General features: G+C 37.2%; 1 protein-coding gene across 1 annotated transcript in view; it reads right to left on the bottom strand.

The window, feature by feature from the left end:
- The window catches only part of CDC42BPB (CDC42 binding protein kinase beta), a 154,806-nt gene that overhangs the window by 115,956 nt on the left and 14,531 nt on the right, over positions 1 to 24,319 (bottom strand). Inside the window, exon 2 of the mRNA XM_072630158.1 lies at positions 6,628 to 6,719. Coding sequence (XP_072486259.1) covers positions 6,628 to 6,719 — 92 coding nt within the window. The remainder of the gene's footprint in view (positions 1 to 6,627; positions 6,720 to 24,319) is intronic.

Genomic DNA, 24,319 nt, shown 5'->3' with positions numbered 1-24,319 from the left:
TTGGGAAGGGGGCAAGAAGAGGGAGAAAATGTGCAACTCAAAAGCTTATGGAACTGAATGCTGTAAACTAAAAATAAATAAAATTTTTTTAAAAAGAGAGTATTTCGTAAGAAAGTAGGGTAAGGGGAGGGGGCATAAGGTTATGAAGAACTCTGAACATCAGAGGATTTTGTATTTGATCACAGAGGTAAAAGAAATACTGGGTTCACTGAGTATGAGAATGACATGCTTGGACCAGTATGCTTTATACCACCACTTTAGGAAAACTACTTTGTTTTTTTTTTAAATTTATTTAACTTTTAATATTCATTTTCACAAAATTTTGGGTTCCACATTTTCTCCCCTTTTGTCCCCTCCCCCCACCCCAAAACACCAAGCGTTCTAATTGCCCCTGTCTGCCAATCTGCCCTCCCTCCCTCCCCACCCCTTCCCTTTGGAAGGCAAGCAATTCAATATAGGCCAGATCTGTGTAGTTTTGCAAATGACTTCCACAATAGTAGTGTTGTGTAAGAACTAATTATATTTCCCTCCATCCTATCCTGTCCCCCATTACTTCTGTTCTCTCTTTTGATCCTGACCCTCCCCATGAGTGTTGACCTCAAATTGCTCCCTCCTCCCCATGCCCTCCCTTCCATCATCCCCCCCACACTGCTTATCCCCTTATCCCCCACTTTCCTGTATTGTAAGATAGGTTTTCATACCAAAATGAGTGTGCATTTTATTCCTTCCTTTAGTGGAATGTGATGAGAGTAAACTTCATGTTTTTCTCTCACCTCCCCTCTTTTTCCCTTCACTAAAAAGTCTTTTGCTTGCCTCTTTTATGAGAGATAATTTGCCCCATTCCATTTCTCCCTTTCTCCTCCCAATATATTTCTCTCTCACTGCTTGATTTCATTTTTTTTTTAAGATATGATCCCCTCCTCTTCAGTTCACTCTGTGCACTCTGTCTCTATGTGTGTACATGTGTGTGTGCATGTGTGTGTGTGTTATCTCACCCTGTACCCAGATGCTGAATAGTTTCAAGAGTTACAAATATTGTCTTTCCATGTAGGAATGTAAACAGTTCAACTTTTGTAAAGTCCCTTATGACTTCTCTTTGCTATTTACTTTTTCATGCTTCTCTTCATTCTTGTGTTTGAAAGTGAAATTTTCTTTTCAGCTCTGGTCGTTTCATCAAGAATGCTTGAAAGTCCTCTATTTCATTGAAAGACCAATTTTTCCCCTGAAGTATTATATTCAGTTTTGCTGGGTAGGTGATTCTTGGATTTAGTCCTAGTTCCTTTGACTTCTGGAATATCCTATTCCACGCCCTTAGATCCCTTAATGTGGAAGCTGCTAGATCTTGTGTTATCCTGATTGCATTTCCACAATACTTGAATTGTTTCTTTCTAGCTGCTTGCAATATTTTCTCCTTGATCTGGGAACTCTGGAATTTGGCCACAATGTTCCTAGGAGTTTCTCTTTTTGGATCTCTTACAGGCGGTGATCTGTGGATTCCTTGAATACTTATTTTGCCCTCTGGTTCTAGAATCTCAGGGCAGTTTTCCTTGATAATTTCATGAAAGATGATGTCTAGGCTCTTTTTTTGATCCTGGCTTTCAGGTAGGCCCATAATTTTTAAATTGTCTCTCCTGGATCTATTTTTCAGGTCAGTTGTTTTTCCAATGAGATATTTCACATGATCTTCCATTTTTTCATTCTTTTGGTTTTGTTTTGTGATTTCTTGGTTTCTCATAAAGTCATTAGCCTCCACCTGTTCCATTCTAATTTTGAAAGAATTATTTTCTTCAGTGAGCTTTTGAATCTCCTTTTCCATCTGGCTAATTCTGCTTTTGAAAGCATTCTTCTCCTCACTGGCTTCTTGAACCTCCTTTGCCAATTGAGTTAGCCTATTTTTCAGGGTGTTATTTTCTTCAGCATGTTTTTGGGTCTCCTTTAGCAGGGTGCTGATCTGTTGTTCAAACTTTGCTTGCAAGTCTTTTATTACTCTTCCCAGTTTTTCCTCTACCTCTCTACTATGATTTTGAAAATTGTTTGGGCTCTTTAAGACCTTTTCCCAGAACTGATCCCATTGAGTGGGCTGGGATGTAGAAGCACTGACTTCCGTGTCTTCCCCTGATGGTGAGCACCACTCTTCCTCATCAGAAGGGAGGGGAGGAGAAACCTGCTCACCAAGAAAGTAACCCTCAATAGTCTTGGTTTTTTTCCCTTTTCTGGGCATTCTCCCCAGCCAGTGACTTGAGCTCTGAATATTCTCCTCACACCCACCTCGCCTCCAGATCCTCCCAGCCCACGCTTGGGGTCTGAGAATCAAATGCTGCTTCCCAGCCTCAGTGCTTTGGGTGGGGGCAGGGCTGCTATTCAGTGTGAGATTAAGTTCAGGTGCTCAGGTAGGGGCAGGGCCGCCTCACAGGCTCAGTTCCCTCAGGGGGTTTATGCAGAGACCTTCAACAATGGATCCAGGCTCCTGCCTGCTTGAGGAGCCCTGGTCTGCTCCCGCCTCTGCTGTTGCCTCCCAAGGGGGCCTGAGTTATGGGGGCAACCCACTCCCCTCTCGACCCGCCAAAGAGACTCTCTCACCGACCCCTGTCACCTGTGGGTGGAGGGACCCGTGTGGCCGCTGGAGATTCCATCCCTGAAGCCCGCTCGGATCTTTTCCTCTCGGTGCCGCGGCTGTGGCAGGGCTGTACTCAGCTCCCAGTCCCGGCACCCAGTCCATGGAGCGAAGGACCTTTTGTGAGAGGTTTGCAGGTCTCTCTGGAACAGAAATCTCCCTCACTCCAATGTTCTGTGGCCTCTGGGTGCAGAATTCGCCGTGAGTTACTTTTTTGTAGATGTTCTATGGGTTGTGGATTCAGAGCTATGTGTATGTGCGTCTTTCTACTCCACCATCTTGGCTCCGCCCCCAGGAAAATTACTTTGATGCTATTCTCATAGACACTAATTCTCTCCTTTATACTTGTCCTATTCTAAATCCATCGACTTTACTCAAATATTTGTAAATTCTCTTAATCTGTACAGGTTCACCACGACCCTTCTCTTTCCCTGCCCAGCTAAAGCATGTGATTCAAAATCTTCCCCTTCCTCCCCTCCTAGTATAACCTTATTTTTCAGCATCCATTTCCAAATTTTCCTTTTCCTTTCTCTTCCCTTCTAACTGATTCTGAATTCTGTCCTCTAATTCATATACCCTCACTAGTACCTTCTTTATTCTGTGTCCCTCATGAAGGAGTTTCTGGAGTGCTTACTTTTCTATTCAATTTCCCTACCTCTGCATTTGTCAATCTTAACACAATCCTTATTCTGCTGTGCATCACTCAAAAAATTACTTCATTTATGATATATTTTTAAAAACAAGTTTCACATAATAGTGAGACAATTTCATATACAATCCTCCTTTCTGTTTTATACTCTATATGAAAATGTTCAACTTTTTTTTTTTTTGGTTCTTGTGAAATTCAGGGGGGGAAATTTATTCATGAAGGAAGCAATGTCAAATAGAAGCTGTATCACGCAGTAGAAGTTACTGTGTCCTACCAAATCATGAGGCCTAGACCCACTTCTCCCTTAGACCACAATCATTTATCATTCCTAATGCCAGGGTGTAACTCTGGCTCTATTCCCTTCTACTGCTCTGGGGAGTCAAACATCTCTCCTACGGTAAAATACACTACTGGAAGATTTCATCTTTTTTCCAAGAGAGCAGTCTCCTAAGGAACAAATTCCCATCAGATGAAACTAACACATGGTCCATCCCTTACCAAAGACATACACTGCCCCCTCCAACCCCATCTCCCCATAGGATTCTATCTGTAGTATCCTTTCTAATATTTTTCCCTCAGAAAAGTTCCTCATGTCTACTGCTGTTTATCCTCTTTGAGAACACCTACCACTTCTGTTGAGACTAAAAAAATTACTATCCCTTTGTTTTCACTTAGAGGAGGTGAAGGGAAGAATAACTATTTAGCTCATCACAATCTCCACCTCTACCTATTAGTACAAAAGACACTGATTCACTTATAGAGAATCAAAAGATTTATTTCATAGAGTATTAATTCAGTCTTTCTTGCTTCTCTTCTTTTAATTAAGTCTCCCTAACATCTTTAACCTCCTAGATTCTTTGTCTTATGACGATACCTCTTCATTTTTTGTTTATTCTTCAACTTTTTTTGTTTTAAAATAGTAACATTAGATGATTGATTTCATTAAATAGTCTTTTCCTGATAATTATACTTTATTTACCTTCCTTGTTTCTGTTCTTTGTGGAGTTGAAGGTCACGTATTCTGTCCACCTCAGTTTACTTGGTTTATTTTGAGGTAATTTCTTAAATAAATTTATTGTTAAAGGTTCATCTTTTTTCATTGATGACTAGGGTCAGCATGGTAGAATACATTATTTTGGGTTGCATTTTAAGCTTTTTTAATATTTCATCCTTTCTGAGGAGTAATCCTTGGCTATTCAAACTGGTGTACACCATACATGTTAAAGTTTTTCTCCAAATTTTTATTCTTGAAATTTTTAACATTTATTACTACCTACAATTATGAGGATTTTCTCTGGCAGTAACCTGCAGGTCTAAACAATCAAAGCCACATTGTCTGTATTCAAAAGTTCTAGGGAGTTTTCATGTTTTTTTTCCTTCAAGTGAAAATCTTCTGAGAGATTTATATTATTTCCATCATTCTGCCTACAAGGTCAGTCTTCATGGTTTGTACAGCATTCATGTGTTCTTTTTTAAAACTATCTTTTGCTGATTGTTTTCCATTTATATATCTTTTATTCTCTCTCAGAGCTATTCACTTGTCTTTCAAATTATTCTTTGTTTCTTACTATTTCTCAGTGATCTCTAGGGTGTTTGCAGAAGTCTTCTTTTGATCAAGGAATTTTGGGACATTTTCTTTTAAAGTAAACTACTGGTTCATAGTGTTCTGGCTTATCTTTACATTTTGCTCCTTTTTCCCTTACGTTTCCATGAAAACAGCTTATCTGCTTTAAGTTAAGGTTTTATTTGGGTGTTTTGCCTTGGCTATTTAGTCTTTCAGACTCTCATTTTACCAACTGCTTGTTTATGGTTTACTTCTTCATTCACTGGTGTACTCCTGCAGAGACCTTCTAAACTATGTACATATTCCTCATCCTCCTTGTGTTTTGAGGGGCTGTGAGGACCTGTTCAAAGAACTAGTCTTGTGTGCATTATCCGTTAGCTCTCCTTCAAGCATGAAAACTCTTTTCTCCTCTCTGGTTTTGCCTTTGTTTTCTACCTCCAACTCCGAATGTTCTCCCTTTTCTTTAGATATGTGGGAAAAGTCAGTGTCTACTGCTTCTTATGGGGCAAGGGTTTTCCGGATGAATTACTATTAGAAGGGGGAAGGAGGACACAGAGAGAACTCATTACTCCAGGTATGTGTAGTGAGTTGGTGAGGAACTGAGAAGAATCTCTATGTATTAAATTCTCCAATGTTATTTAATGAGTTTTTTGTTTTTTACCTTGAGCACTGTTCCTGCCTTATCTGATGGAATGAACTTATGCTATTCTATATCTGAAGCACAATTTCTTATCCTGAAGGTTACTATGTTGCAGAAGTTTTGAGGGGATTTGACTAGATGAGTTCTAAGATGTTTTCCAACTCCTGTGATCCTTAATCATAACTTCTCTGAAACTCAATTCAACAAGCATCTATTAAGTGCTTATTAAATGCAAGGTATTACTCTAGGAAGTAAGGATACAAAGACAAAAATAAACAGCACTAATCCTCAAGTAGTTGGCATTCTACCAAATACATTCATTTGATACATATTCTGCTTTCTAACTAGCTGTCATCACAAAATTTATTTTTATATTTATTTTGTATAAATTATACAATATATAGTGCAGTGTACTGTCAGTGAAATGAAGACAACTACAAATTAGCAAAATGTTTTATTGCTTAAAAATCCTAGTATAACAGAGATGAAAAGTTCTCCAGATTAATTAGGGTTAGACAGCACTAAATCTATTAGTACAAAATAATTATTACTTAAAGATTTGGGGAAAAGTTGTCTTTTCATACATTCCCTAGTCATCAGGCAGACATAGCACTGTTATTTTTCTAGTCTTTACTCTACCGTTTAGCTATCCCCAACTGAAAACCTAACCATGACCTGTTTCCTGAGTTAGTAGTTTTGTAAAGACAATATTACTATTCAAGTTCCAATTACTGTATCAAATAGGGCAGTTAGGTGGTACAGTGGATAGAGCATCAGAGCAGGAGTCAGGAGGACCCGAGTTCAAATCTCACCTCAGACACTTGACACTCACTAGCTGTGTGACCTTGGACAAATCACTTAACCCCAACTGCCTCATCCTGGGTCATCTCCAGTCATCCTGATGAATATCTGGTCACTGGATTCAGATGGCTCTGGAGGAGAAGTGAGGCTGGTGACCTGCACAGCCCTCCCTCACTCAAAACAAGGTCAAGTGCAAGTCTTGTCATCATATCTCTGAGGGCATGGTCTTCTTCAGCAATGAAGGACAAACACACACTGTATCAAATCTATTTCCCCCCCACCAAGGGGAAAAAACCCAAATGGAGATACTTAATTTTAAAAACACTGAACTTTAACTTTAAAATTAAATTTTACCTTACCTCACCAAATGCACCTCTTCCAATTACTTTAATTATTTCAAAGTCATCTCGATGAAGCTGCATTTCCTTCACCAGTTGTGTAAATGGCTTTGCTACAAATAAAAATGCAAAATTAAAGCTTAAACCAGCATGTCTGAAAATAATAACTCTACGTAAAAAAAGTTTGGCTGATTACAACAATTAGTTTTTATTTATTTAGCACTGTGGGGGGAAAACATTTATAAATATATCAATTTCCAAGTTGTTATTTAGCTGAAACAGCCCCATAGTACCTCTATGTAGAAAAAGATCCCCAAACCTTTTTATTTATCCAATAAAAGATAAAATCTACTACAATAAGGATAGATCGTTTATTGTAATAGAATCTAGTTTGAATTACTGTTAAGATGAGATGCCATACAGTGTTCCTTCTGTAGTCAAGTGTATGACAAATACATGAAAGGACTAGCTAGTAGCTGTCCTTCAACAATGATGCTCTCAAAGGATGAATAAGGATGGTTAATGATTAAAAAGAGAAGCCCTCCAAAACATCAAAATACGTAAAACATACAAAATACATAATACATAAAATACAATACTTTTTGTAGTAAAAGGCAAGAAACAAAGTGGATGCTTAATCTACTTGGCTTTAACCTTACATGAGGAAATTAAGGCTGGCATAGTGGACAGAATGATGAAAGTGGAAACAGGCGTTTAAAAATCCTCCTTCAGACACTAGCTGTATAACCCAGAGCAAGTCATTTAATCTGTCTGTGCTTCTGTTTCCTCATCATAGGGGTTAGGTGGCCTCTAATATTCCTTCTGTCTCTAAGTGTAGAATTCAATCATTCTAGAACATTCCAAGCTTACACAGATAGTAAAAGTACTGAAAAGGGTTTCATTATACCACCTGTCTCAACAGAATCTCATCACTATTCTACTAGTGAGTGTTAACAGTTTACAAAGTTATAAAGTGATAATTGTATAATAGTTACTGGTCAAGTAAACTGACCAGTATATGGAGGTTTTATCCACAAAATGGTAAAAAGAAGGCTGGGAGTCCAAGGGTTTCTCCTCTGGTAGATACAAGCCAGATTTCTGTTTCCAAACAAACAAGGGGCCAAATGCAAAAGAAAATTCACTGACTTCACTAACATTCACTCCATGTGAATGACAAAAGATGTCATGTGGTACCTTGTGGTACCTTGGACAAGACATTTAAGCTCTCTAGGCCTCAATTTTCTCACAAGAGGTCAGACAAAATGATTCACAAAGTCTTTTCGGGCTCTAAATTCTGTGATCAGTATCCCAAGGCACCAAAAGGCCGCATTAAGTTCACAGAAGGTCACTTGGGCTCTTTGAATATATATCCCCAGTACCCAGCACAGAACCTGGTCAGGCCCTGAATAAATGTTTGTTCACTGATTGATTGGTTGGTTGAATACCTAATAGGTCTGCTGGTACAGAGGAAGGAGGTGAGTAAAAGTAAATAAAGAGGCACAAGAGTGAGGGGGAAAGAGAAGAATGGGGGGTATAAAGATAAGGGACAGATAAATTAGAATGAAGACAATATAGATATAAAAGAAATCAACAGAGAAAATGTAAGAGACATAGGAACAGTGGCTTTGAAGAGGGGGGAAAAAAATCAATCCACCCACAGGGTTTCTATTTTTCTTATTTAACTTCCTTACTACCCTTTGAAGAAATTAACTGTTCTGACTAGACACTTGTTTCTTTTCTCCCTAATATATTTTGTTGGAATATATTAGCATATTCTAATAGGGTTACATCATTACGTAGCTCCATCCACCTGATGAAATAAATTCACTGCAGGTTTTTCTCACCTCTTCTGTTAATATTTCAAAGTTCCTACTCAACTTTGGTCTTTTCATTAGAAATGCTTGAAAGTTCTCTACGCCATTAAAAACCCATTCTCTCCCCTCCCCCCCATAGGATGATGCTCAGCTTTGCAAGGTAAGTTATTCTTGGGTATAAGACTGTCTTATTTTGCCTTTTGGAATATTGTCCTCCAAGATCTCTTATTTATGGCAGAAACTGATAGGTCTCCTGTAATCTTGATTATGGTTCTTGCAACTAGGTCTTTCTGAATGTATCTTTTCCTTTGGGACTTTCCCTTTTGTGGTTTCTTTCAGAAAACAATCAGTGAATTCTTTCCTATTACTGTTTAGGGTACCATCATCACCAGTCTAAGTATTTTCCTTTACTCCTCATTCTCTCACCCCCATAACCAACCTGTTGCTGATTCCTATCAATATCTCTTGAATAAATTACCGTCTTTCTGACACTATCACTATCCTGGTGCAGAGGACCATATCAAGTCATACCTAAAGTATTACAAAAGCCTTCTAGTTGGTCTCCCTGCCTCAAGTCTTTCCTCACTCCAGTCCATCCTCCATTCAGTTGTCAAATTAATCATCCTAAAGCTCAGGTCTGATCAAGTCATGCTCTCTTTCCCCAATTTAACAAATTCAAGTAGTGTCCTATAATTTCCAGAATTAAATAGTCTTCTGTTTGACATTTAAAGCCCTTCATCACCTGGCTCCTTCCTACCTTTCCAAACTTCTTACATATTATAAACCACTTCCCCTCTCTCCTCTACATACAGTAACACTGACCTTCTGTTCTTTAAACAAGACACTAATATCTAGGCATTTTCATTGGCTGTCCCCATGACAGAAATTCTCTCCCTCTTCCTCTCCACCTTTCTTTCCTTCTTCAAATCCCAGGTAAAATTCCACCTTCTACAAAAATTCTTTCCAATCTCCTTAATGCTGGTGCCTTTCCTTTATGATTATCTGCAGTTTATCCTGTATATGTCTTGTTTGCAACATTTGTTTTTATTACACTGTGAGCTCCTTGAGGGCAGGAACTTCTTTTTGCCTTTCTTTTTACCTCCCCACTCCCAGCTTAATACAGTAGGAATTAATACAGTAGATGAACAGTAGGAACCTAATAAGCATTTGTCAACTTTCTAACTTCACTCTTCCCTCTGATTCTAATAGAGACAATTTTCATTTATGTTTTCTGAAAATAGTGTCCAGGACTTTTTTTCCCCTATGGTTGTCAGGGAGTCCAGCGATTTTTTGAAAAAATTTATCTCCTGGACCAACATTATCTCCTTGACCAACATTCCAGGATAGTTGTTTTTGCTATCACATATCACAATGTTTTGATTTTGTTGTAATATCTCTTGCTGTCTCAGAGAGTCACTGATTTAATCTAGTTTTCAGGGGCTTTTGTTACATGGATACAGTTTACCACTACCTCTTGTAAGCTATTTATTCTCCAATTCTTTCATCAAGAAAGAATTTTTATTTCATCTCTTATTTCATTTATTTGAAGAATTTACACAGTCCTTGTGGAAAGTCAATTTTTTTTCCTTAGTCTCTACATGCAATTTTTACAGTTACTTACTCCTTTAGAAATCTTTAGATTTGCAATAATTTTTTGTAGTGGTCAGTGTTTTCTTTGATATTCTCATCTTTAGCTCCTACACTGGGCTTTTGTGCCAGAATCAGACTCTATCCCTTGTTGCAGTATTTCAAGTAGAAAATTCAGACCTGCTTGGTGACTCTCTCTAATTCACCTGAGTTTCCTACAATGAACTATACCTTTCAGTGTTAGGTCACCAGATCTTCTTGGTTCAAAACTGGATCTTCAAGTGCCTTTCTGACATCCTGGAGAAAAGATACCTCAGAGCCCCTTCAACTTGGCCTATCCTAATCTTAGGTCTGTGCTGTGCTCTTTACTTCCTACTGTGGCTCCTAAGCATTCAAGGTACCCACTCTGGGGCTTTCTGACCACCCTTCAATTTTCTTGGAAGAACCTTATGCTCTTACTGACTTAGAAGACAGTCTTACAGGTTACATATCTTTCCTGCTCTTTTTTAGTCATGGTGGGAGGCTACCTTGTGGGCTAGTATGACTTTGTTTTCCCCTTCATACAGTTCAGGGACTAGCAGCTAACTTTTTATGCAGGTCTTCAGTGGAAAAAGTCACTTATAGTTTCTCACTGAATTTTTTGACTATTAGTCTAGTGTGAATTTCAGAGTTTTGCTGGAGCCAGAAGGAGTTGAGTGGTCTACCTAGATAGATGTACTAAATGATGCATTGGATAAAGTGCTGGGCCTGGTGTTAGAACCCCTAGCATTCTACAAATCTCAGCTCAAATTCCACCTCTTACATAAGGACTTTTCTGACTCTGGACCCATGTTAGCACCTCCTCTTCATAGATCTAGTATTTATTTTGTATATATTTATATATGTACATGCCCTGCTTCTGACACCTTGACACACAGTGGCTGCAGGTCACTTATTAACCTCTCAGTGCTCCCCAAACAACCTTCTAAGATTATAAATTTCAAGTCAGGTACCAATCAGTATGGGTAGAGAAAAATCCTCAATAGAAGTTCCAAGCACAATTGACATCTTGTATCTGGCAAAACTGAATATAAGTTCCTTGAAAACAAGAGCTGTGCTGTTTTGTTTTTGTCTTTGTACCCTCAAAGCCTAGTACAGTGCCTGGCAGAGCAGACTTAATAAGTACTCGTTACACTTCCATAATGAAGGAACTATGATTTTGTCAATATATACCTTAGCAGATGAGATGATCTTTATGTGCTGCTATGGCAGAAAAATTCACCATCCTGTGACTAATATGGTAATAGGCCTCCCCAAACTTAGCCTGACTAACACACAGAGGACAAAAATCGAGTCTGTTGAGAGGGACTTCAGAAAGCCAAGACGGCAGTAGGGTTAGCAGTAAATTACTACATATCTCCCATAATCACCACCAACTGACCAACCAACCATAAAACAGCATCCCAGAACAAATCCTGGAACAATGGAGCCAGAAGAGAGAAGGGGAAGGATGGTCTTTTAGCCCAGGTGACTTGGAGGATCACCAAGAAAGGTTGATCTCACTCAGGTAAAAGGGGAGCGTATTTTAGGACAGGAAACACCCCAGCAAGCCCCACCTCAGCAAACTAGTGGGAGATCCTAAGCCTCAGTGCTCAGTTTGCAAGATCAACAAAGCAACAGGTAAACAACCAGGGTCTGCAGCTACTAGCACAAGAAGCCAGAGACAGTGCTGTGTTCCTTCCACTCTGGGAGCAAAATTCAAGTTCAAAGGAAAGAAAAAAGGCCCCCAAAAGGGGGAAGGGATGAGTGGAAAACAACAAAGAATCTGACCATAGAAAGTTATTATGGTGACAGGGAAGACCAAGACATAAACTCAGAAGAGGACAATAATGTCAAAACACATATGGGCAAAATCCCAACAAAATATGGGAAGTCATCCCAAGCCCAGAAAGAACTCATGAAAGAGCTCAAAAAGGAGCTTAATAATCATATAAGAGAGATAGAAGAAAAATGGGGGAAAGAAATGAGAGCAGGACAAGAGAATTATGAAAAAAGACCAACAGCTTGGAAAACTATTTAAAAAGCAGAATCGACCAGATGGAAAAGGAGGTACAAAAATTCACTGAAGAAAACAATTCCTTAAAGAGTATAATTGGCCAAATGGAAAAGTACAAAAGCTAATTTAGGAAAACAACACCTTAAAAAGATAAAATTGGGAAAGTGGAAGCTAATGACTCTAAGACATCATGAATTAATCAAATTTAAAAGCATGAAAAAATGGAAGAAAATGCAAAATACCTCATGGGAAAAACAAATGGCCTGGAAAATAGATCCAGGAAAGATAACATCAGAATCACTGAAAACCTGAAAGCCACAATCAAAAGATGAACTGAACAGCATCTTTCAAGAAATTATCAAGGAAAACTGCCCGGATGTCCTGTAACTAGAGGGCAGAAAACGCACTGAAAGAATCCACCAAATCACCTCAGGACAGAGACCACAAAATAAAAACCCCAAGGAACATTATAGCCAAATTTCAGAACTATCAGGTGAAGAAAAAATTACTGCAAATGAGCAGAAAGAAAATAATTCAAATATTGGGGAGTCACAATCAGTATCACACAGGACCTGGCAGCTGCAACATTAAAGGATCAGAGGTCATGGAACATGATACTCCCTGAGGGCAAAGCAACTAGGACTACAACCAAGAATCACTTACCTGGAAAAATTAAGCACAATAACATCAAGGGGGAAAAATGGTCATTCAATGAAATAGAAGGCTTTCAATCCTTCATAAGGAGAAGACCAAAACTAAATAAAAAATCTGACTTCCAATATCAAGACCCAAGAGAGGCATAAACAGCAAAAAAGGGAAAACAGAAAGGATTTAATAGAGCTAATTGTTTACATACCTATATGGGAAGATGATACTTGTAACCGTTAAAAATTATATCACTAACAGTACAGATAAAAGGAATAAACATAGAGGGTATGGGTATAAACTCCATTTAGGAATGAAATTAAAAAATAAGGGATGAGAAAGAGGAGTAAAATGGGTACAGAAGAGAGAGGTAGGATGGAGTAAATTATCTCAAATAAAGAGGCTAGAAAGACCTATTACAGTAGAGGGAAAGATGGGGGCGAGGCAACAACTTGAACCTTAATCTCAACAGTACTGGCTCAAAAAGGAATAGTATGCACAATCAGATGAAGATAGAAATCTATTTCACACGACAGGGAAATAGAAGGTGAGGAGATTAAGTAAAGGTGAGGTGAGGACGGATAGAAAGGAGGGCATATCAGGGGAGGTGGTAGATAGAAGCAAAACATTAGTGAAGTGGGAAAAGAGGAGAGGACAAACAGGAGGAAGAATAAGATGAAGGGAAATACACAGAGAGTAATCATAACAGTGAATGTGAATGGGATGAACTCTCCCATAAAACAGAAGCAGAGAGCAGAGTCGATCAAAAACCAGTATCCTACAACAGGCTGCTTACCAGAAACACATGTGAAGCAGAGAGACACACACAGAGTAAAGGAAAACCTAGAAAGACTTGTACAAACTGATGCAAAGTGAAATGAGCAGAACCAGGAAAACACTGTATATTGTATCAGCAACCTCTCGTGATGATCAGCTATGAATGACTCAGTTTTTCTCAGCAACACAATGATCCAAGATTAGTACAAAGGACTCATGAAGGAAAATGCTATCTACACGCAGATAAAGAACTGATGGCCTCTGAATGCAGATCAAAATATATTTTTTTACTTTATTCTAATGGTTTTTTTTTTTTACTTTTGATCTGTCTCTCCTTCCACAACTGTGATGAATATGGAAATATGTTTTACATGATAGCATATATAAACTATATCAAACTTTCAGAAGGAAGGGGAGGGAGAAAAATTTAGAATTCAAGATCTTATAAAAATGAATGCAAAACATGTCCTTGTATTTGTAATTGTGGGGGGGGGGGAATAAAATACTATTTAAAGTAACAATAGAAAAAAAATAGTCTGCTGCCTGGCCAGATTGTTAAGATTTGCCAAAACTTGGAATCCGCTAGCATACCTCTTAAGTGAGCCCAGTCACCTTTGTACACCACAACAAAATAACCATAAAGGCCTTTTAATGAATTCCAAAAGGATAGTTCAATAAAACATTAACATTAGTAATATTTACTTTCCTTTTATGAAAATTTAAATAGTTTGACTTTTTTATACATATAAAAATTATGTTGTTTTCATGCTTAACAATCTCTAGAAAGTTGGCTGTCCTTTTCCACCATTCTGAAGTTGAAGCTTAGAAAGCATTATTTTTACATGCAGTTCCCACATGGCTTCACTTTAAAGACATAGCCACACCAGAAAAATAGTAGTATCCCTTTTAGATAAAGAAGAACAAACTATACTTGGACTTAAACCTCAAAATCAGTTAAAAATTTCAACGAAGTGCATTTCGGAAGAGCAAATAAGAATTATGAATACAATGTATAAAAAAATGGTACTCAAAGTATTTCTCACTGATACCAATTCCAAAGTACCTATTTTAAGTGCTTTGAGATAAAAGCAAAAGAGATAAACCCTAAACACTATCTTAAGCTTTCTATAATGGTTGCAGGTTACTTTATTTTGTTTTTAAATGAACCAGATCTATAATTTCATCACTGCATACAAGTCCCAGAGTGAAAATCCCTCTAGCAGTGTTGATCAACAACTCATTTGTAGCTTACAATCTTAAAGAGCAGGCTGAGATAAGTGACTTGACCACAGTTGCACTGTTGTTATGTAGCAGAATTTGAACCCTGACCTTCCAGACTGAAGTACTCTCTAACCATTATGCTATGCATCCTAAGACTTTGTGAGAAAAATAATTTGTATTAACATTTAGTGAGGATACACAATAACATTTCTTTTTTTATTTAGTCTGACAATGTTTGATACACAATAACATTTTTTTATTCGGTCACTGACAACGTCATGTTTCAGATTATAAGGTATTTGAAGGCAAAATTAGTACTTTTAACTTACTCTTTAGTATTTATAGTAGAAATATGCACATTAAGATATTAAATTATAAATAATGTGATATTCAAATAGATCTTCATTCAAACAAATGGTGAAGTTTTTTTTCTAATTATTCATCACAAAGCCAACAGTATCTGGAGCAGGTGGAACAATATAGCAAATATACTAAACTCGGAGTCCAGAGACTGGAATTACACTATCAGTTGCAATGTTTACTGGCTCTATGACCTGGGGGTGGGGGTGGGGAAAAGTGACTTAATTCTGAACTACAATTTCTTCATCAATAAAATAGGGTTAAAAACAAAATATATTACAAGAAATTTTCTGGATAAAACAAAAAATTACAGAAAAGTAAATTATAAAGTATAATAGATATGAATTGTTATGATACCTATATTAATTCTTATCTTTCAGGGATATAAGGAAGAGAGTGTTAAGTAAAATAGAAACAGTTCTGGCTCTGCAATCAAAGGACCTAGGGTCAAATCCTTTCACTGGTACTACCTACGCTAAGCAAAAGTCTGAGTCCTCAGATTTCTCATTTGCAAAATGAGACTGGACTAGACAGCTTCCGTTGTCCATTTCGGCTCCAGACTTACCATTCAGTAATTTAAATAGGTACTTATCAGCCTGCCTCTGTATAAAACCCTCAAGTTTTTATAAATTAATCATCCTCAAACCCTAGCCTTTTATGGGCTGTTCATGGCAAAATGAAAGATAATTAGTAAATAACAAAGAATTGTTCTAACTGAAAGAATACACTATAAAAGGAGCTAAATATTTGCAGAACTTTCCCCTTTCTAATAACAAAATGCATTAATCTTAAGACTGAATGAATGGACAGATGAATGAATGAAGAAACATTCATTAAGTACTTACATGATGTGACTTGCAAGCACTAAGTCATTAGGGATACAAATAAAAAAAACAAAGGCAGTTCCTGTCCTCAAAGAGGGGAAGCAACATACAACATATGCAATGTTTCATAACTATATTCTTCCACCTTCATAATGAGGAGAGGGAGGTACATTTTCTCAACTAATCTCCAATACCAAGCTTTTTGGCCATAAGAATTTAAAACAGCAGAAGTTGTGAAAGAGAATGACAGAGGTAAAACTCAAAAATAGATATAGAAGCAGCACTGGAAAAACACGAATTCTATACAAATGGATGCAGAGACTTGAGGATCATACCACTCCCCCCAAAAAAATTAATGAAAAGCCTAAATATTACATCACAGGAAAAAAAATAAAACTGCCTTAAGTATTGAAAATAGTAGTGAATGACTGGATAACCAAATCACTAAACAAAGAAACCACAAGCTTCAACCACCAAGTAATATGCTGACTAAAAGTTTAGAATACCAATGTCAAATCACACATTTTGTAAGAAGCCAAGTGAAAGGTCTTCAAGGAAAAAAAATTCGGATAGGTGAGAAGTATTCTTTACATGTGAAAAAGAAACTTAAAAATTGGAATACGATACTCTAAAAAACAAATGAGATCAAGACGCAACTCTGACCAAAGATTGCAAATTTGAGTCTATTATCCATGAAAACATAGAAATTCTCAAGAAAAGGAATCATCTAAATCATTCTTCCAAAAGAAACCGGAAGTGAGGTGGTTATTTGGCATGCAAACATTTCACACAGAGAAACAAAAACAAAACAAAAAGTATAAATAAGAAAAAGAAAGAAAGAAAACCCTGCTGAATAATGAGAACAATTAATGATTCTAAGTAGGAGAGGACTGCTGTTTGGGGGAGGGGGGAAAAGGGGTTAGGAGGCAGTGTTTGTTTTTAATTCTTACAAGGGCCAAAGGAAAAAAGATTATCTATGGGCAAACATATCTAAGGAGGTTAAAGACTTTAGGGGAACAAGAGAATCAGAAGGACTACTTATTTCTTCCTCCACCCCATTTCACATGAAGAGGCATCCCTTATCTTCAATAAAGTTAACCCCTCTATATGAATCAAGTGATTCTGAGTAATCTAGCAGATTGCCCCCTCTGTCATACCCACTTTTTTTATCTTCAATTGCTCTCTGCCTACTAGTTGTTTCCTACTACCTACAAACATGTCCATGTCTCTCTTCTACCCTCAAAAAACCCTCACTTGGTACGTCCATTCCCACTAGCTATTGTTCCTATATCTCTCCTTTATGTTACTAAACTCCTTGAAAAGCTTGTCTAAGGGTTCCACTTCCTTTCTTCTCAATCTCTTTTTAACTCTGACATTTAACCCTGTTCAACTGAAACTGCTCTCTCCAAAGTTAGCAATGATTTCTTAATTGCCAACATTATAATGGTCTTTGCTCAAACCTCATCTTTCCTGACCTCTTTGCATCCTCTGACAACGTCGATCACTGTCTTCTTGATACTCTAAGATGAATATCAAGTTTTTGTGACAGTTTGCTCCTAGTTTTTCTCCTGTCTGACCACTCCTCAATCTTCTTTACTGGATTTACAACTAGATCATATCCATTAATTGTAGGTGCTCTCCAAGGCTTTATCAAGGGCCCTCTTCACTCTCTGTGCTATTACAGTTAGTGATGGCATCACTCCCATGGTTTCAATTATCTCTACGCAGATGTTTCTCAAATCTATTTGCCCTGCCCTAACTTTTCTCCTGACCTCCAGCCATGAATCTCCAATTGCCTATAGGACATCTCAAACTGGATATCTCATAGACATCTTAAACTCTATCTTAAACTCAACATGTCCAAAACTGAACACATTATCTTTCCCCTAAAACAGTCTTTCTAACTTCCCTACTATTGTCATACTACCCTCTCAGGCAGTCAACAAGCATTTATTAAAGTTAACTATGTGCCAAGCACTGAATTAAGCACTGAGAATACAAATACAAGGAGAAAAAAAATAGTCCCTGCCCTCAAGGAACTTATATGAGGGAAAATAACACAAAAAGAAGTGGAAAAGCAGAAGGTAGGGGATGAAGGTACCAGACACAACAGCATGGTAAAGAACTCTAGAGTGCAACCTTTTAAGAACTGAAGTTGTGGCTGGCCTGGACACCCTTTTTAAATGGGGTTCTAGGAAGTGTCATTCATTCAGAGGGAAAGACAAGGGGGCAAAAGATCCTTCATAAGAGTGAATTCCAGAGCTGCAGTGCACTTTCAGAATGAAGAGGATTTAGGGGTGTGGTAAAGAAGTCTGGAATGCAGCCTGGTGAGAAATGAAGTCACCAATCACCCAGTCTCACAACCTGGACATCATCCGCAATTCAACTTCTCTTATTCTCCCCTCCTCCCATAACCAATCAATCAGTTGTCAAGTCCTATGATTTCTTGTAACATCTCTCATATATGTGTCTTTCTCTCCTCTGACACTGCCACTACCCTACTGTAGACCTTCATCATCTTATTCCTGACCTATTACAATACCCGGTGGTTGGTTTCCCTGCCTCAAATCTCTTCTCATTTCAGTTCATTCTCTACTCAGCTGTCAAGTTATTCTTTCTAAAGCACAATCCTTACCCCACCCCATCCTACCCCATTCAATAAATTCCAGTGGCTCCAGGGTCAAATACAAAATCTTCTGGCTGTTAAAGACCTTCATGATATGATCCTTTCCCATCTTTCCAATCTTCTTACACTTTATTCCCCTTACATGTACTCTGTGATCTGGTGACACTGGCTTCCTTGCTGTTCTTCACACAAAATATTCATCTCTGTTACAAGACAGTTTCACCGGCTGTCCTCCACACCTAGAACTCTCTCCCTCCTGGTTTCTTTGGCTCCCTTCAAATCTCAATTAAAGTCACACCTTCTGCAAAAAGCCTTTCCTGGTCCTCCTTAATCTCAGTGCCGTCCCTCTGTTGATAACCTCCAATTTATCATATATATATGTATATGTGTATGTGTATGCATATGTATTATATACATATATATATATATCCTGTTTATATATAACTGTTTATATGCTGTCTCCTCCACTTCTGAGAGCAAAGATTAGTTTTTGCTTTTCTTTAAATCCCCAGAGATTATGTCTACAGTGCCTGGCACATGGTAGATGCTTAAATAAATCCTTGTTAAGAACTAAATTAACATTAAGAACTTAAAAAAGAAGCAACCTGTGGAGACAGTCAAAAATGCACCAATGCCTCTTAGAGGTGAGGAAGAAATGATCTCTTTCATCCTTTGACCTGCCCAGGGAGTGGGGTGGAGGTCTGGAGGAGGGTGGACATAGGAGAAATGGTTAACAGCAGTGAAGAGAAAAAAAACTGGGAAGAGGGTTTTATTATATGAAATTGTGGATTTTTGCAGACACAGTATTGTGAAACTAGAATAAGAGAAATTATTAAATAGGATTTTTTTTTTTTTTTGCAAATTATCTCTGGTAAGAGTGATAAACAAAACACATAGGAATTGACATAGACATAACACAGATACAGAAGATCAAAAGCCCTTGTCAAATAGATATGGAACCAAAGGATATGAAGAAATATTCCAAATGAATTGCAAACTACCAACATATCAAAGATTACTCTAAATTACTAATAATTGATATAGAGCAGAATAAACAGAACCAGAATAAAGTACACAAGGCTATAATAATATAATTTGAAAACAAAAAGTTCAGAGTCAGATTAACTGTTATGACCAATTTCTGTAGAGAGCTCAGTAGAAAGCTGCCGATGAAACACGCTTCCCTTTCAAAATAAAAAAGGTGGTGGGATGTGACAGAGATGAATGCAGTATATATGATCAGATGAAGTCACTGGTCACCATGTATATTTTACCTAAAAGTTTTCCTTTGTTACAAAAGAGGGAGGGAGGCAAATAGTTAAAGAACAATGATTTTGATATAAAAACTAGGAACAATAATAATTTTTAAAAAATTCTTAGTGAAAGCAAAATTTGAATAGGGTTGATATGATCTGCAAGGTATCAAAGGGATAGAGAAAAGGTGATAAGATTTGAAGGGAGGCATCAGAATGACATAAGTAACTGCTTTGCTTTCTTAGTTAGAACCATTAAAAGGGTCCATCAAAGAACAGGTTTTGAGCAGATGAACAAAAATTTAAGGTCTGGGATGAGAAGAGGTTAAATTCTAATCATATACTGAAATACATTTTTAAAAATTTAAAAGATAAAGGGAAGAAAGATTTTATTATATCATAAATGTTAAATAAGGAACATGAAGGGAGACTGAATAATCCCACAGTAAAACACTCTTACTTAGTAAAGAAGAGGAGTAAAAGGTGAAAATACTAACAATTCTACAGAGCAAACAAAACAGGACTGTGCATCTGGTGTGTATACACAAAGCCTAGGAAAAGAACACTTTCTAATGCCATGGGTACATCTGAGTAATTTATATGTGACTGTGTAACTGAAACTGGACTAAAGTAAAGTTGCTCTGAGCCAGATATGATGCAGGGCAGTTGAATGATTCAGGATTGGGAATGGACCAGAAGAAAACTTGTAGGCCATCTTAATATTTAGCCAGAAGAAGTTTACATAATTAGTCAGTAATTCACACAAATTAAGAGGTTTCTCTGTGCAAGATACTGTGCTAAGCGCTGAAGTTACAAAGAAAGTCAAACACACAGCCGCTACCCTCAAGGAACTGACAGAAAAGATTTCTGCTAAGAATACAACACAACATCCTTGTCTCCACATTTGTAGGTATGATGCAACCCCCTGAGTAGTGTGTGTCAAGACTGAGGAGTCCCCAGTTCCTCTCGCACTGGGTTTGTGTACTTAGACAACTAGGATACTGCATCAACAGTTCAAGCCTTAGTCCCTTGGACAAGTTAAGTCTCAAAGGTAGTTCAACTGCCTGTTAGGAGAAAACTAGCCACCTCTACAGTATGCCTTACAGAGAAGGTAAATTATACGTATATACGAGAAAATTTTAGCAAAATTGTAATATTGAATATTAGGCAAAATAATTCCCCTATAAAAAAGGAAAAAAGTCAAAGAACTGAAAAAAGTAAAAACCCAACAATATATGTACCCCTAAACATGACAAAGACAAAAGGACAGCTGCAAGTTTAAGATGGAAAAAAAAATTGTCACCTGACTCTAGAAGTTGAAAACATGAATACAAGCAAAGCAGAATTCAAATTAGAAAGCACTAGGAGAGGTAAGTTTGGAGAATAATTCCTGGTTAAAGGAATCACTGACAGTGTGAGTGAGAACAAAAAAGTTAACCAAAGATCAAAATGGTAGAAAAATCTAACCTTAAGAGTACCACTAAAGGACTTGGTGGGATTAGACCCTTTACTGGAATAAAACTCAGGAATGATATACTTTACTCAAGAAGAAGAAAACAAGTTTAAAAAAAAAAAAAAGGAAGGTGGGCAGTATTGTATATTAAGACAACATATTCGTATGAAGAAATTCTGGAAATCAGAGGCAAGAAACATAATGGAAAGTATCTGGATGAAGATCAATGAAAGTAAGAAATGGTTAACTAGCAGCACATTTCTCTGATAAAGGTTTCATATCCAAGACACAGGGAATTGAATCTCCAACAGATAAATGGTCAACAGATATGAACAGGCAATTTTCAAAAGAAGGAGGAACAGAAGCCATCAATAACCGTATGAAAAAATGCTTCAAATCATTGTAACGAGAACAATACAAATTAAAGAATTTTGTTGTTATTCCTCACACCTATCAGATACACAAAGATGGCAAAAGAGAAAAATGGCCATTATTAGAAGGATTGTGATAGAACAGGCACACTAACACACTGTTGGTGGGGATATGAATTGGTCCAGTCATTCTAGAAAGCAATTTGGAACTGTGACCAAAAGTTCACTCAACTGTGCATACCCTTTAATTCAGTAATACCACAATTAAGCCAGATGTCAAGTCTTGTTGATTCTACTTCTATAATATGGTTTCCATCTGTCTTCTTTTTTGCATTCATAGGCCTGCCTTCTCTTCTTTGCCCTCCAATTTAGACCATCATATTTTGCTTGGACTATTACAATAGCCTACTAATTGGTTTACTGCCTTTCCGTCTCTCCCCTCTCCAGTACATCACGTATTTTGCCCAAAATGACATTCCTAAGGCACAGGTCACTCAACTGCTCAACAAGTCCCAGTGCCTTCTTCACGCCTCTAAAGGAAATTATAAATTCTGTTTGACTTTTTAAAGCCCCTCAAAATCAGGTTCCAATCTACCTTTCCAGCTTTACAACAACAGACATGCTCTCCTTACTAGTCCATGTTCCAAAGTGGACTGATGACTGTTCCCTATTAATGGCATTCTACCTTCCATTTCTGTGTCTTTTCAAAGGTTGTTCCCCCATGTCTCTAACATACTCCCAATTCACCTCTTCCTGAGAAAATACCTAGCTTTCCTAGCTTAGTGTGTGCCACCTCATACAGGAAACCTATCTTGAACTCTCCAGCTGCTAGAGCTCTCCTCCTATGAGAATTTTCCATGTACATGCTGTTTCTTTACAACAGAATGTATGTTCATTGAGGGCAAGGACATTTTAATTTTTGTCTTTGTAGCTCCTGTGCCTGGCACAAAGTGCTTTAAAAAAATGCTTGTTGAATTGCATCAAAAGTTGGAGGAAAGCGGTGAATAGGAAAAAAAAAACATCATTTTTGTCATTTATTTTAAAATTTTAGATATTCCTATTTTCCTTTGAAATCATTTTTTTTTTGGTTAAGAAAGTAACAAAAATATTTGAGTCTGCTTCTAAGTTCTTACACCAATAAGAGCTCAGGTTTATATAGTGCTAAAGCATTTTACAGAGGGCTTTGCTTGCAACCACCCTGGGATGTAGGAAGTATAAACACTATTACTAAAGTAATTTTAAATTAAGTATCACACCAGTAATTTCCTTTAAAATATTACAAATTGTAAACCTGCCAAGTGTGAATTCTTACCCCCACCCCTGAGATTACATAAATGAACTTTCCTCCCCCAAGTTTATATAAATTATATTCTTACTCCTGTTATCAAGTAAAGGTATTCAAATGCCCAAATGAGAACATAAGAAAATGTATTCCATGAATTATACCCATATAAGATCACTGAATGAATATCAATGTTGGGAAAAAAATAGATTTTTGTCTGAGGAAGATGTTTGGGGGGGGATCATAAAAATACTGTGCAGTGATAAAAAGTGTCTGGCACAAAATAAGTAGCTGCATTCCTTCTTCTATTCAGTTCTAGGTCTACCTAATACTCATCTGCAATCACTTTTCATTCTCCTCTGGGTGCTCCAACTCTCCCCTCAGCCATGTCTTCTCCAGGACAAACATGCTCCCATAGTTCCCACATGACACAGACTCAAGATCCTTCACCATCCTTGCTGTCCTTCTTTAAACAATCTTCAGCTTATCAAAGTTCTCTTTAAACTGTGACACCCAGAATCCCACAGTATTCCAGATATAGTCCTAAGTCAAAAAGGTTGTTCTGAGAGAAATGTTGCAGAAAACACAAGATACCTTATTATTATAAAGCCCTAATATTATAACCCAAATTACTGAGAACAAGTTTTAGAAATTAAATTTTACTGAACACAAAATTTCAAAATTAATAATAGTTTCAAGTCAACAAGTAAAAGTTATCTACATCTACATATGGAAAATTCACCACAAAAAATAAATCAGCCTTGACATTCTTACATTACAAATTTATGGAAAAGAACAAGACTTTTCACATTAATGAAAGAGAAAAGCCTAAAAAAATTCTCACATTAGGATATAAACTATTTGTATAATTACCATTTTGTTTCAAAAGTCTCAAAACCAAGAGACTTAAAAGGTCTTTTAAATAAAAAGATTAAACTCTTTCTTAAATGAAGCTGAAGGTTTTTAATCATTGCCAGGACAATGAGGCAATGTAAATCAGCTACTTGCTTTGAAAAGTTTATTTCCACCAAATAAAAAAGAATGTTTATTTCACTGATTTTACTGCCAGCATTCCTTCTGGATAGTAAAAGTTTTGTGAACTGATAAACTTTTGTACCTATTGCAATGTTGGCATGACTAACAGCATTAGTACTCAGCAAACACACATGAATTATGAATCTAATAATGACAGAGTAAAACCTCATAAAACACCAATAAAATGCTGCAAAATACTGTAAGAAAAAGGAGATCAAGAACAGAACTCAAGAGACCTGGGTTTTAGTTCAGGTTTTGCCAATAAATAGCTATGAATTCTAAGTCACTTTGCCTCTTGGATTCATGTTTCCTCAATGTAAAATAAGGTGGCTGAACTAGACTATTTCTCAATTCTCCTCTAGTTCTGACATTCTGTGTTCTATGGTTCTAAATCTAAGCTTAGAAAACAACTCCCAGGCAGGTGGTAAGA

The sequence above is a fragment of the Notamacropus eugenii genome, chromosome 1 (genome assembly GCF_028372415.1).
Source record: "Notamacropus eugenii isolate mMacEug1 chromosome 1, mMacEug1.pri_v2, whole genome shotgun sequence".
Taxonomy (NCBI): Eukaryota; Metazoa; Chordata; class Mammalia; order Diprotodontia; family Macropodidae; genus Notamacropus; species Notamacropus eugenii.
This window is presented reverse-complemented; position numbering and strand designations above follow the sequence as displayed.